We start from the raw sequence: 14869 nt of genomic DNA, 5'->3' as shown, positions 1-14869 counted from the left end.
TCTTTTACCTATATATTATTTTGTCATATCACACATTGGTCTTCAGAAAATACTGATTCACAGAGCTATGAAGACCTTCCAAATAGTGACATATTTAATTACAAAATATTAATATCACTAACAATCTAAACAGAACTCTTTAAATATTGAAAACATTCAAGCTCACAGTAAAGCACAAATTTTCCAAAATTCTAACTCTTGTTTGAAAGTTCAAATTTCATCATCATTAACAAATGCTCTCAGTTGTTTTCCTTGAAATAACAGGCTCACTTCATTCATTTTCAAGAAAATATCTGTCAAATACCCGAGTCTGAATGATCATAATTTTTCTGTCAGATATTCTTTCAAAAAATGAAAATACTGTTCCAGGGTGGTTCCCAGAGGCAGAGGGGGTGGGGAGAGAGACAAAATGGGTGAAGGAGTTCAAAAGGTACAAATTTCCAGCTACAAAATATAATATATAGCATAGCGATTATAATTAATAATATTGTACTATATATTTCAAAGTTGCTAAGAGAATAGATTTTATTTTTTTATATTTTTTATTTTTAAAAAATTCTTTATTGTTGGAAATATTACATATGTCTCCTTTTCCCCCCATTGACTTCTCCTCGCCCGCTCCCGCCTCCCAGCACATGCCCTCACCCCCCCTAGTGTCTGTGTCCATTGGTTATGCTTATATGCATGCATACAAGTCCTTTGGTTGATCTCTTAAAAGTTCTCATCATAAGGAAAAAAACTATATATGGTAATAGACAACTTACTGTGGTGATCATTTCACAACATATATAAATATTAAATTATTACATTGTACACATGAAACTATACAATGTTGAATGTTAACTGCATCTCAAATTTTTTAATAAGGGCCAAAATTTTAAAATAAAACAAAATTTAAAGATTAAAAGGCTGTTTAATATTTAAAAAGTGGATACTACGTCTTACAAACGTTTTTAAGACAAAGCAACCATCATACTTCAGTATATGGCAGAAGTGCTGTATGGTACATCCCATTTTGTCACACAGTATTAAAAACATGTGCACTTAAAGGTCAAAATGCACAAAATTAATAATTGCACTTTCTTAAGTGAAACTGGCCATTTTTTTTTCTTTTTTGCTGCAAGCTCATGGTGGAGAAGAATACGACGACTGCTAGTACAGTTTGATGCCACTGCCTGTTTCACACTAAGGAACCAGCAGTTTCAGTCTGCCACTGCTTTTGTATCATCAGTGCAAATTTCAACATGGTGAAAGAGCTAATAGCATCTTAGCATTAATAGCTGGTGTTGCTCAGTGATTAAGAGCATTGGCCTGCACACCAAAGGGTCGTGAGTTCGATTCCCAGCAGGGCACGTGTGGAGGCAACTAATCGATGTGTCTGTCACATCGATGTTTCTCTCTCTCTCCCTTTTACTCCCTCCCCTATTACACTCTCCCTAAAAATCAATGGAAAAAAATATCCTCTGGTGAGGATTAACAGAAAAAAAAAAAAAAAATTGCTTTGATCTTGTTGACCCTCTGCAAGACACTCAGTGACCCTGACAGGTCTCTACTCTAAATAAATGCAGGTAGATTCTAAAAGCATAATAGAAATATTAGTAGCTCCACAGTTAGTACAACATGGGGAGCAAGCTGGCTTAGAAATGGGGAACAGCTGAATTTACCTCAAAACTGCGTATGCATAGCAAGTTTATTTTTATATATGTTTATTAGAAGGGATAAATGTGTATATAACTGCAATTTAATCAGTGAAATTTACGTATTATTGTGATTGTGATTAACATTCTATATAATATAGGCTCATTATTAAGTGGCGTCATAACCAAATTTCTAAGTTCATTTCCAAAAACTAAAGGTTTTTTAAAATATATTTAATATTTTCTTCAATGTAAAACTAAGCAGAAACAGTTGGTAAGTTTTTAAAAGGCCCACTTTCAGTTTAAACAGGGCTAAATAATAAAGTATAGTCATTTGCTTGACAATGCCAAAATTTTTTAATTCAAGTAAAATTTACCGCATAAATTGAGACAACTATTTATAATCACTGTACCTTCTGATTGTAACCCACATTATAAAGTTATATTTCAAGCCATACAATTTAAATTATATAAAACCAAAATAAAAACAAAAATGATCAACTTACTCGGTCTGCTAATCCTCCAGGAACTATAGTCCTCACAACCACACCACTTGATTTCCCTCCAACTATTCCAAAACCTAATCCAGAGCCATCATTAATGAGCTCAACATCTTCAATATGGCCCCAACGAACCTACAAATTAATGGCAAGAGCCAAAGTGTTAGTAAAACACACAGATTCTTAACTTCCAAGATATACAACAAACTAAACATTCATACAATTAATCAAGACAATTTTCTAGAGGCTAAGAGGTATGTAAAGATCATCATATGATCCCTGCCCTTAAGGATTTTATAATCCAATAGAGAGACAAACTAAAATATAAATAATTAAAATACAAGGCAGAATATCGGGTCACAGACACTATAGCTCTAGAACCGAAACATCCAGTTCCTCAGTCTATGCCCAGGATCTAGCAGTGTCCAGCACCTAGAAGGAACATATATATGTTCATCTGAATTGAAGAAGAATCACAAAGTATTATAAGGACTGGGGGGAAGTAGTGCAGACAAGTCAAATCTAATCAAGAATTATGGAAAACTTCAAGGAAAAGGTGGCATTTTAATTGCACTACTGAGAAAAAAAAGACATTCAAGCAAAAAATAATGTAAGGGCAAAGCTGGGCTTGAATAAGCGAGTGGGAATAATTGAAGTTTTTAGAAGAGGGAATGACAAGAACAAAGCAGTGGTTTAGGAAGATTAATCTGGCAGCAATGTGAAGTAAGAAATGATGAGAAGGACACAAGACAATAAGACTAATTTAATAAACTCCTATGAGGAAGAGGAAAGGTAGGCCCAACTGAAGATATTAGCATTAGGATTATACAAATCAGTCTAAGAGACATGACATTTCCCCTCTAATTAGCAGGCTTTCATCAGAAATATACATCAAGTTCCCATAAATCAACTGCAGAAGAAAATTCTCCCTCTCAAGATCCATAGGGCATATTTATTACTTAGTTTTTCTATTATAGGTAAAGTGGAAAGTTACTATGCAATAATGTGAAAATAACAAGGAATATTGGGAATATTTAATAATTTCATGCCTGAAACAATATCTAGTATCTGGGATGCAACAAAATTTGCTAAAATATGCATAAAAATATGCTTGAATTAATAGCAGCTGGTATTCATAAAGTATATACAAGGTACTGTGCTTAGCTCTCCACTTGCAATCTCATTAATCTTCCCAATACCACTATGAAGCAGATGCTGTTATTAGTTCCAAGTAACAGATGAAGAAACTGAGGTATAGAAAGGTCAAGAAATGTGCCCAGTATGACACAGCCAGGAAGTGAAGAACTGGACTTGAACTCACTTTAACCTGACCCAGAGCCCCTATTCTTAACCACCATGCTAAGCAATTTCCCATTTGGTTCATTCTGCTATTATGTAAATTGTGCTATATAAAATTAACTGATTACAACAGGGAAAATATCTATACATTAATATGTGTTGTGACCTTGTACTGTACCCAGTCTATTTTTTCTTTTGTACCAATGAATGAAAATTAAATAAATCAGCTAGCACTTAGTGTTATAAGAAAATAAGATTTATTAGCTTGCATTCTGAAGATGCAGGCCAAAATCTGTAAAATACTATTAAGCAAGTTTAAAGATTCCCAAAAGAGACATATAATTTTATTCTTTTGAACTGTTTTCATCCTTACATGAAAAAAAGAAAAAACTTCTACCATTGTGCAGTATCAATAATCTAGTTATAAACACCCAATATAATTTACAGAAATGTTTGTGAAATAAATAACCAAATCTTAAGATACTCAATAATAAATCTCTAATAAAAACTCTCAGCTTAATTAATTAACTGGCTATAACACCAAGGAACACAAGACTCCATTACCAAATAAATTATACCTACTATTAAATGTGCCCTCTATAGCTAAAAAAATAATCTTATATAAGGAGAATCACAGGACATTTAAAAAATAAAACAAAATAAAAACCCTCCATAAAATGTCTTATTTACTATGCTAATGCTGCATTTGGAAGTATGATCACCTTTCTTAAACTATGACAAGTCAAATGACACCTTCCACGGGTGTGAAAAGCAATGGCATAACTCAAAAGTAAGTATTTTTCCAAATTTGCAACTCACTGTTTCTGGCAGAATTGTATCAGTTAGGCTGGTACTGCTTTTTGTGTGGACTGGTTGCCTGGCCACAACCAGACTCAAACATCCAGTGGTTTGTTGTAACAATGCAATTGCTTGCTGATGGGAAATGTTCTGATCCAGTGGAGTATGATTAATAGCCAGTATTTGATCATTCTCCTTTAGCCTTTGATCCCTTGGTGAAATAAAAGAAAATTTTGTTTTAAGTGATACAAGATCCTGACTTTTAAAAGTCTATTATTCAAGATAAACAGTTTTTTTAATGGTACTACTTCACTTAGTACATATGTTCAAATTATTTAATTATATAATGGAGCTTTTTAGAGTGCTTTTCTTTAAAGCATTTATTAGCTCATTAACCAACTTAGTAATACATCTCAACACACATACGTTTTAAAAGCTATCTGGCTAGAAAAATAAGCAAAAACAATACGTAAGGCTTCACTGCCAAGGTTTTGTAAGTATAGACCCTTAACTGCATGAACCCTGTACTCCTGAACCCTGTCCAATCTGCCTTCAACATCTACCACACTGGGGAAACTACATTCTCAAATTCATCAATAACCTCTTCTCTAGCAGTACAATGAAGTACAGTGGGACCTTGACTTACGAGTGTCCCAACTAACGAGTTTTTCGAGATACAAGCCGTCTCTGGGCCGATTTTTTGCTTTGAGTTGCGAGCTAAAATTCGGGTTACGAGCCAGCTTCAGATACCCCACCGCTACTTGGCGCAGCGAACGTCACAGTGAACGCCACAACATCAGCCCAGCATCACGTGTCTCACTCGTTCACTTTTTGATTTGACATACGAGTAATTTGAGTTACGAGCTCCATCACGGAACGAATTAAACTCGTAAGTCAAGGCCCCACTGTACTTCATTGTGCTTTTCCGCACCAGCATGTCAATAGAGGCCAAACCCTCCTTGAGAATCCTCAGACATTACTTCCAGTCTGTTTCTGAGCTCTTCTCTCCCCCTAAGCACCAGTCTCCCAACTGCTAACCAAGGTAAAAAGGACAATTTTAATGAAAGAGCAAAATCTCTTTTGAAAAAAAAGGCATTACTAGTCAATATTTACTGAGCACTATTATGATCCAGAAATGATGTATAGGCCAGAAATTGAAGCCTAGAACAAGCTTAGCGTCTTATTTAAGTAGCCTGGTTGAAGCACATTCTTTGATTTCTGAAATGCAATACATCCTTAGACTACTTCAGATTTACTCTGTCCTGGTTTACTGTATTTGACCTGATTATCTCCCAACTACCACTCTTCCTCTTCTTGCTTCCCCATTATCCCTGCAATGCTTCCTTGTCCTTGTGTATCTCTCTTGCATCTACTCACCCCTTCTTTCATTTCCAATGCCAACCCTCCAGTTGAGATCCTTATGTAATACCTGAAACCTAACTTGCAAAATTCCTCAAGGTTTATTCTTATAGGCTCTCCTGCACTGGTATATGCCAACTCAAAAATACTTGCTAATTATCTATGTTTATTGACCAATAAAAAGAGAGCCAAAGGAAAAAACAAAAACAAAAAAACTCTTGTTCATGATTATTTCATTTAAAAAATACATTTTTAACCTTCAAAATACAAAAATCTCCCAGAGAAAGAATTTACCTCAAAACAGAGAATTCTAATTCATAAATGTGAATTCTGAAAAATCCAGTACATTGCCCTTATTTTTCTCAGGTCACACCAGATTCAGCAAAATTTTGTTAAGGAGCAATGTCACTGGTGAATTTTTCCCTAGTCCTAAAGAAACACTTATTTTTAAATGTGATCACTTCCATTTCCCCAACTCCAATGGAGGAATTTCTTAATTAACCCCAAGTGAATGAGTTGCTCTTGAATTTTTTCAACCTGGATATAACTAATTTGGCATAAATTGGTCCTTAATTTACTCACATTCAGATTTTCTAGTTTCTGGAAAATATGATTCTGATGCATTCAAAAGGTGAATTAATTAGTTTTACAGCTACTTTTTATTTCTTTCAAAGTTTTTTTTAAATTTTTCAATTACAGTTGACACTCAATATTATATTAGGTTCAGGTGTACAGCATAATGGTTAGACATATATTTTCATAACTTATAAAGAGCTCCCCCTGATAAGTCTAGTACCCACCTGGCACCATACATAGTTATTACAATATTATTGACTATATTCCCCCTGCTGTACTTTACATCCCCAGCTACTATTATTTATAATTTAACTCCCCATACTACATATATTTATACCTTCCATTCAAAGGGAGCCTAATTCTTGCCTATCCCTCACAACATTCAGAAATCTGCAAATCAATAAACATGATACATCACATAAACAAATTGAAAGACAAAAATCACATGGTCATATCAATAGATGCAAAAAAAAAACCAAAACAAAACCCTAAACAAGAAATAATAGATTTCCATGACCTTAAGAGTCATAACACAGTTCTGTGTGGAGTGTCCTGAGAACAAAGGAAAAACTGATCACCAAGACCATTCAATATGATGTGGGAGGGCCTGCATGGCAGGCCTGTTTTCCTGTCCTTTCTCCCACCGTCTTGCACTGAGCTCCCACACTAGTTCAGCCACATTCTAAAGACAAGGGATATGTTTCATGATCCGATTATATGGTCCAAACAAAATGGTAACATTTATGTTATGATATGTTTCATCACTCGATAGGGCTACTTGTCAAGAGAGTCTCTTCATTCCTCTTCTGCTCTCTGAAGACCTCACTGTCTCCCTTCAAATGTCCCTTTAAAGACCAATGCCTCTGGGAAGCCACCTGACTCCTTGGTCAGGGTTCTTTACACGCACAAGTATCAAACTCCTCTTTTTGGACGTGCTCACCTCATTTGTAATTACAGATCTAATTAGTACAGAGTAACTGAGACATAAGGATTAACTACAAAAAGGACTGACTATTAAAAACACACTAAAAACCACTAAACTGTACACTTTAAAATGGCAACATTTGCCCTGGCTGGTGAAGCTCAATTGATTGGAGCATTGTCCTGTATACTGAAAGGTTGTGGGTTCATCCTCAGTCAGGGCATGTGCAGAAGGCAACCACTGATGTTCTCTCTCACACAAATGTTTCTCTCTCTCTCTCTCTCTCTCTCTCTCTCTCTCTCTCAAGCATATCCTCAGGTGAGGACTAAAAAAAATTAAAATAAAATAAAACGGAATGGTAACATTTATGTTATGTGAATTATATCCCAATAGTATTTTTAAATTTAAATTATTTTTCAATTATAGCTGATATTCAATATTATATTACTTTCAGGTGTGCAGCATAGTGGTCAGATATTTTATGTAACTTATGAAGTAATCCCCCTGATAAGTCTAGTGCCCACCTGCCACCATACATAGTAATTTTAATATTAGTGACTATAATCCCTATGTGGTATCCTCATGACTATTTTGCAGCTGCCAATTTGTACTCCTTAATCCCTTCATCTTTTTCACCCAGCCCCCAATCCACCTCCCATCTGGCAACCATCAATTTGTCCAATAATAATTTTTTAAGTTAAAATAATGTTTTTAAGTTGGGCCAAAGTTAAATAAGTTTTCTGTCAAGGAACTTCACAGCCTTAAGTAAGTTAATGTTAAGTGACCCATAGTCCTAATATACACCTGCTGTGTCAGTGTCATTATTAATAGCACACCCTCTCACTCCCAAAACTGTCCCAACTTGGACAACAAATTATATGATTACTCTAGCTATATACAACCAATACCCAAGAACAGAATAGAGTTTCTCAAAGATATCTGACTACTGCTATGCTTCCTCAGAATACACTTGAGGAAATGCTGCCTTAGATGGAAGAACAAAGATACAAAGTCATGGAAATACATTTTTTTCTGAGAGGCTAGAATTGATCTCTCATGAATGGAGAATTATTATTAACTAAAAATCTTTTTATAATAGTGGTACGACTGTTGCTATAATTCTAACAGGTGGTAGTAACATAATGAATAGTGTGCTTTTTAAATGAATAATAAACTAAAAACCTGAAATCAAATAAAGACAAAATATAAGGCTCCCACATACCCCTTAAAAAATAAAACAAAGGCATAAGTGCAATAGAGGGGTATCACATAGCCTTGAGGAGGTTTTTAATCGAAGAAAGTGAAATAGAATATAACCAACAAAATGTTGTTATAATCTTAAGTTTAACAAACAACACAGCATACAGAATGTGAATTTCAATAATCCCATCTTATTGATAAGACCTTAGCTAAAACTATCATGTTCAATTGTGAGTGTGGTGAGATAGAAAGAATACTAGGTTTGCAGTCAGAGGATCTTAGAATCACATATGGCTCCAGCATTAATAGCTCCATGACCATTGGTGAATCACTGAGTCTCTCTGAAACTCAGCTTTCCCATCTATAAAATGGAGCAACATACCAGTAGCTAGAAGGCTGCCACAAGTATATGTGAGAATATCTGCAAAAGCCTGACAAATGCATAGGAAGAAGGAAAATTAAGTATTAGCTGCCATTGTTACTATTTTTATTACTAGTTTCTTATTCTCTTCATAACAGTGTTCTCAGAATTATCAGGGAAAAAAATTAGCAAAGCACAAAATGAACATCTTTCTCACCTGTCCGCTATGCTTCCTGGCTGTATTTCCTTCACGAAGATATCAACTTCTCCCAAATTTTGACTTCTAAGGGCCACTACGCTGAATCCAAGGCCTCCAACTGAAGGACGTTCTATATCAATATATTCAATTTGCCGGCCCTAAACAAGAAGAATTTTTTGAAAAAGTCAGTGAAGTACATTTAACAAAGAACTGAAATTGCCATTCTGTGAATAGCACAAAAACAGCTTCTCCTAGGTCATCTCTATAAAACCAAATAAACTCAGAATTTCAGTAATAAGTTATTTCTGGAAATCCTCTCACTTGATTATTTTCAGTAGAACATAAAGAGGGAATGTGCAGCATTCTGCAACCTCGGGGAATAGAAGAGGTGATTTCACATTTCATTCACATTATGAGATAAATTCTCAGCTGGATAAAAATACCCATGTCCTTTAGAGAATTCTAAACTGTTTTTTCATACAGAATTTATCTAAATTCTTTTGATGCAAAATAAATTTTTAAACAAGGAAAGCAAATTAGATGTATCAAAAATATGCTGATGGTTAGCCTAAGTCAGAACCAGATGCATTATTTGTTTTTTATTTTATTGTGATGAATGAATATCCTATTTTAATGAATATTCTATTTTAATTAAAAAGTATGGAAAGGCCACCAATCAAATGTGTTCTACCCGTGACAAACAAGTATTTTTTTTTGTTAATAACTGCATTTGAACTTCATAAATGTCATGACTCACAAAAGCATCACACAAATAATTATTGGTCAAAATAAGGAAACAGAACTCTAAAATAAAAAAAAGGAATTAGATATAGAATATTATTTAATTAACACACCTTACACAGATTCTTTTTAACTTTTAAACTCATTTCATTTTTAAGACACGTTAGAAGACAAAGTGAAAAATTTAAAACATATCCTAAAATTCAACTGTTATTTAATTTTTAATAGGTATTAGAGATAAAACTGGATTACTTCTTAAAATGTTTCCATAGATTTTCCTAATTATGTTAGTTCTAACTCCCATTAAATCTGTTTGATATAAAATTAAAAAGTTTCAATGGAAGTGTGTCACCTGCAAACATATTAATTTTCCTCCTATGATCAAAACTATAAAAATCTCTTTCCTTACAAGTGTAAAGATGTGTCAAATTAGAGTCTTATCTAAAAATCTCTCCTCACCACACATTTTAAGCCAATAAATTTTTAACACAGAGATTAAGAAATATCAATTCCTCCTAAAAATATAAGAACACAGGCAAACAAAACACGTAACACATTTTAAGGCAAAAAGAGTATCGTTTTTTTAACTGATAACAGAAGAAATAAGCATAATATTCCAATGACAAGATATAACTTTACCTGTGCCATCTGTTGAATGACTGAGTTAAAGTCTTCATTTCCCAACTTAGGGGTCCAAGGAAATAACCCCGATACAGTCAAGTTATTAGAGGACCGCTGGACATTCCCATTAGTAATAGCTCCATCTGTGAACACTAATAAACCTTTCCTAGAAAAATCAAAGTTGGCTGAACAATCTGAAGGTAAATGACTCAGCTGTTGGAGGGAAGAACAAAAGAGAATCAACAGAAACTCATAGGAAACAAATTATTTCTATTTATTAAATATTATATTTTACCCATCACGTGTAATTTTCATGTTAAGTATATACATGTGAAAGAAATTAAGTAATAGTTACATGAATTTGTATATTTATAAGGCTATAAATTTTATTTAGTATTACACAAATGTTTAACAGCTGAAAATGTGTTCTTGTTTCCTGCTTTCCATCCTTTCCTCAAGTTAACAGCATGTACAACAGTTCATTACACTTCACATGCACAGATCTATAATAATAAAAGTATAATATGCTAATTAGACTGGACATCCTTCCAGACGTCCTCCCGACGACCTTCTGGATGAAGCCAGGGCTGCGAGGGAAGCCTGGCAAGATGCCTTTCACTTGTATGAAAAGGATGGTCACTGGTGCATGCCCGGGTTGCGGGCTCGATCCCCAGTGTGGGTCCTAGATTGCAAGCGGGCGCAGGCCGGGCTGAGGGACCACCCCCCACCCGCTCCGTACATGAATCTTGTGCACTGGGCCTCTAGTATATATATAAACAGGCATATAAGACACTGAGCCCTTTTGCATTTATCTGTACATTCCCATGGGGGGAGGGGGGCACAAAAGATCTGTGGGTAGTATGTAACAAAAATAACAATAAGAGTATTTATTCAACGCTTGCTATGAGCAAAATACTATACCAAAACTCTTACATATTACAACTGCCCTATTATTTTTTTCATTTTGTGAACTTAAAAAGTGAGGCGCACACACACACACAAAAAAACAACACCAAACACACACACACACACACACACACACACACATATAAAAACCTGAGGCACACAGGGGAGTAACTCATCCAAAATTAGTAGCAAATGAGTTGCAGAGCCACTCAAACATTGGTACAAAAAAAATTGAGAATCCTGTAATTATGGGGAACAGGAAAATGGGTTGATTTTAAAATATCATTGGCTGATATGAGTGCCAACACGGTAGAATAAAGGTAACATCAAGAACAAATGTAAATAGGACCTCTTAGAAAAAAATCAACACCAGGAGATACTCTATGAGAGCACTCATAGGAAAAAAAGATTTCAGGGACTTAGAGTTGAATGGATAAAATATGAATATGTAGATAAAAACAGAAAACTAAATAAATATAAAAGATTATGATGGAGTAGGTAAAGTCCACTTTTAGTCCAGTAAGAGTGATACATTTGTAGTGACCTTTTCCAATTTCTATTGCTACAAATAGCATTCACTGTTGTGATATGGGGCTCATCCCAGGACCAGGGAATACAGAAAGCTAACTTTCAATATGGGGAATGCTAAAGTTACTTATGAATTCTGACTTAGAGAAAGAAATTCAAAGAAAGGCATGTGAGCATTGTTTAATCCTTAATTAGTTATTTTAAAAATCACTTGCTAAATATTTATGGGCAAGCATTTTGGTTTATCAGCAAAGAACATTTTTTCCTTAAATTTTATTAATTTTCACTTAACTCTGCTCCATTATCTCCAATTACATTTAAAATTATCCCCAAATTTAATCTTTAGGATAGCTACTACTCAAGCTTAGCTTCTATGCTGTATGTAGTGGAGGAAACACATAAATGTTAAAATACCAGGTATATTGCTTCCAAGGACTTTCTAATCAGACTGTCCATAATATTTGACTATTTATTTGGTAATTATAAATAACTAGAGGCCAATGCACGAAATTTGTGCAAGAGTCTGACACCCGGGACCTGGGCTTCTCTCCGGCACCCGGGACCAGGGCTTCCCTAGCAGCCCTGGAAGGCTGTCCGGAAGAACATCTAGTCTAATTAGCATATTATGCTTTTATTATTATAGATGTGCTACAAGGGCATGATCACTTCTTGCTATAAAAAAAAAAAAAAAGACTCATGAAGAAAATATATCTAAGCTCAAAATTACTTTATAATTTTGAAGAAACTATTGAGAATTCTCAAAGTATCTGACCTTTACTTATTTAAAAAATGTATAAAACCCATATTCTGAAGATAAGCACGAAACCTATTATCAACATTTTTAAACTATCAATGCCTACCATACCCACAGGTCACAACTCCCAACACAATCTCTTTGCTGAAGTAAGAGTATTTTGAGACAGTTTGTCTCTAGCTTTATGCCTTTCTATCTTTCTTTGCTGGATTGAATATATGAACATGTAAAACGCTGACGGGCAACTTACTTGTCCCTTGAGTTGCTTGATGGACTGCTGAAGTGTGAGTATCTGGTTGAAGAGAGGACTTTTCAGTGTCTCATAAAACATGGATAGCTTCTCAATCTGCGATGTGTCACCCTTCTCCTGCAATTTCACTTTCAGGCGATCAAGAATTTGCAGGACCTGCAGTTTATCTTATTTGAAGAAGGATAAGAGTACAAGTTACATTCCATCTTACATTCTAATTTAGAATCATTAATTAATTTAGTGGTAGAATTATTCTAGCCAGTATACCTGTAGCAGGATTTTCAGGCATCTTGAATTATTGTCTTCATTCACTTTAAAGAAACCTAAAGAAAAAAGTTTAAAATACAAAAGATGATTTTCCATTAGTGTACACATGTCTACAGTCCTGTATAAAATTTAAAGAAAACCTCAAGAACATTCTTGATCAAAAGACTTCACTTAGGAAATTAAAACCACAATGAGGTGCCAGTACACATCACTATGATGACTAAGTAGAAAGCAAGACAACAGATAAGACTAAGTATTGACAAAGATGTGAGGCAACTTGAACTCCCAGATGTTGCTAGCAGGAAAGAAAAATGGCACACTTTGGGAAAAGGGCAGTTTCTTATAAAGATAAATATACACTTAAACACGACTCAGCACTTGCACTCCTACTTACTCAAGAGAAATGAAAATACGTGCCCACGAAACACCTTTACATGAATGTTTATAGCATTTTTACTTATAAAAGCCTCAAACTAGAAAACCCCAAATGTCTAATAACAGATGAGTGGATAAACAAACTATGATCTGTAAACATGATAGAATACTCAGAAGTAATAAGGAAAATAATGACTGATACATATAACATGGTGAATCTCAAAAACAGTGTGTTGAGGGAAAGAAACAAGACAAAAAGAATATAAATGGTATGATTTCATTCATATGAAGTTCAACCTATAGTTATAGATTAGTTTACCTGGGCAGGTGGAAAGGAGCTGACTGGGAGGAAATTTGAGGAAGCTTTTAGGGATGATGAAAATGTTCTGTTTTGAATGGGGTACTGTTTACACAGATGTATATGTTTGTCAAAAATACACTAAAGCATATATTTTAAATTGGTACGTTTTATTTTATGTAAATTATACTTTAAGAAAGTTGATTTCTGAAAAAGGATGCTGGGCTGGAAAAGAACATCCAAATTAAGGGATCAAGAAGAATTTAGATATGCTAAGTGAAATAAGCCAGTCAGAGAAGGATAAATACCACATGATCTCACTCATTTGTGGAATATAATGAACAACATAAACTGATGAACAAGGACTGATCCAGAGACGGAGAGGCATTGATTGGACTGTCGGGCCTTGGAGGGGAGGTAGGGGAGGGTGGGGGTAAGGGGGAAAGATCAACCAAAGGACTTACATGCAAGCATATAGGTCTAACTAATGGACACGGACAATGGGGGGATGAGGGCATGGGGGGGGTAGGGGGTAACATGGGGATAAGGACACATATGTAATCTCTTAATCAATAAAAAATATATTTTTTAAAAAAAGAAGAATTTAAAGATTTGGAAAAAAAAAAATCGAACATGCACAAATGATCCCAGACTCTTACTAGTCATCTGAATAATGTTTATTAAATCCAGTGATTAGCTCAAACTAGCCTAAAATGTAATATAATTGAAATTCAAAAAGCTAGCAAACCCTTTACTTTTGTTAGCGTAGGTAGCTAGATATTCATAAAGGGAGGGAGAAAAGGAATCAGACATTGCTGAGCCTGATGGACTTGGGGAGCGGAATCAGAAGTGGGGCTGCTTCGCTAGGAAATGCAGCATTCATAGGCACCACAGGGGATTACAGAATTTCCCCACTAAGGGGGTTAACACCCATCCCGCCCCTGTGTAGGGAGGAAGAACCAAATTTCCAATCACCCCAGGATACAACCTGTCCCTTTGCCCAGACTATGGGAGGAAGAAATAAGCAATAAAGGGGGAGGTGCTTTTACTAAGCGGTGTGCACAGTAGGAGCCAAGAAGGCGACCATAAACGCCTGTCTATCTAGCCCGGGGAAGGGATCAGATTGGACAATGGACACAGAACCCCTGGGAAGATCTAGGAAATGGATTGGTTAGAGGGAAGACCCATCAGAAGCTGGCAAAAGATTGGGAAGTTGGTTGGTTAGTTTGAAAAGTACTTGGTCCTTTCTAAGCCATAGAAAATATGATCAGTCCAACA

General features: G+C 35.1%; 1 protein-coding gene across 3 annotated transcripts in view; it reads right to left on the bottom strand.

Moving 5' to 3' along the window:
- The window catches only part of PATJ (PATJ crumbs cell polarity complex component), a 308551-nt gene that overhangs the window by 277176 nt on the left and 16506 nt on the right, over nt 1-14869 (bottom strand). For all 3 annotated transcript variants that reach the window (XM_070405247.1, XM_070405248.1, XM_070405249.1), the window contains exons 2-7: nt 12919-12974; nt 12652-12818; nt 10232-10426; nt 8870-9009; nt 4256-4445; nt 2144-2272 (exon numbers count right to left, since the gene is read on the bottom strand). In XM_070405247.1, coding sequence (XP_070261348.1) covers nt 2144-2272; nt 4256-4445; nt 8870-9009; nt 10232-10426; nt 12652-12818; nt 12919-12940 — 843 coding nt within the window. In that variant the 5' untranslated portion in view covers nt 12941-12974. The remainder of the gene's footprint in view (nt 1-2143; nt 2273-4255; nt 4446-8869; nt 9010-10231; nt 10427-12651; nt 12819-12918; nt 12975-14869) is intronic.

The sequence above is a fragment of the Myotis yumanensis genome, unplaced genomic scaffold, assembly GCF_028538775.1.
Source record: "Myotis yumanensis isolate MYYU_CA2020_CCGP unplaced genomic scaffold, mMyoYum1.0.hap1 SCAF_2, whole genome shotgun sequence".
Classification (NCBI taxonomy): Eukaryota; Metazoa; Chordata; class Mammalia; order Chiroptera; family Vespertilionidae; genus Myotis; species Myotis yumanensis.
The sequence above is the reverse complement of the archived record's forward strand: the minus strand, read 5'-3'. Positions and strand labels throughout refer to the sequence as shown.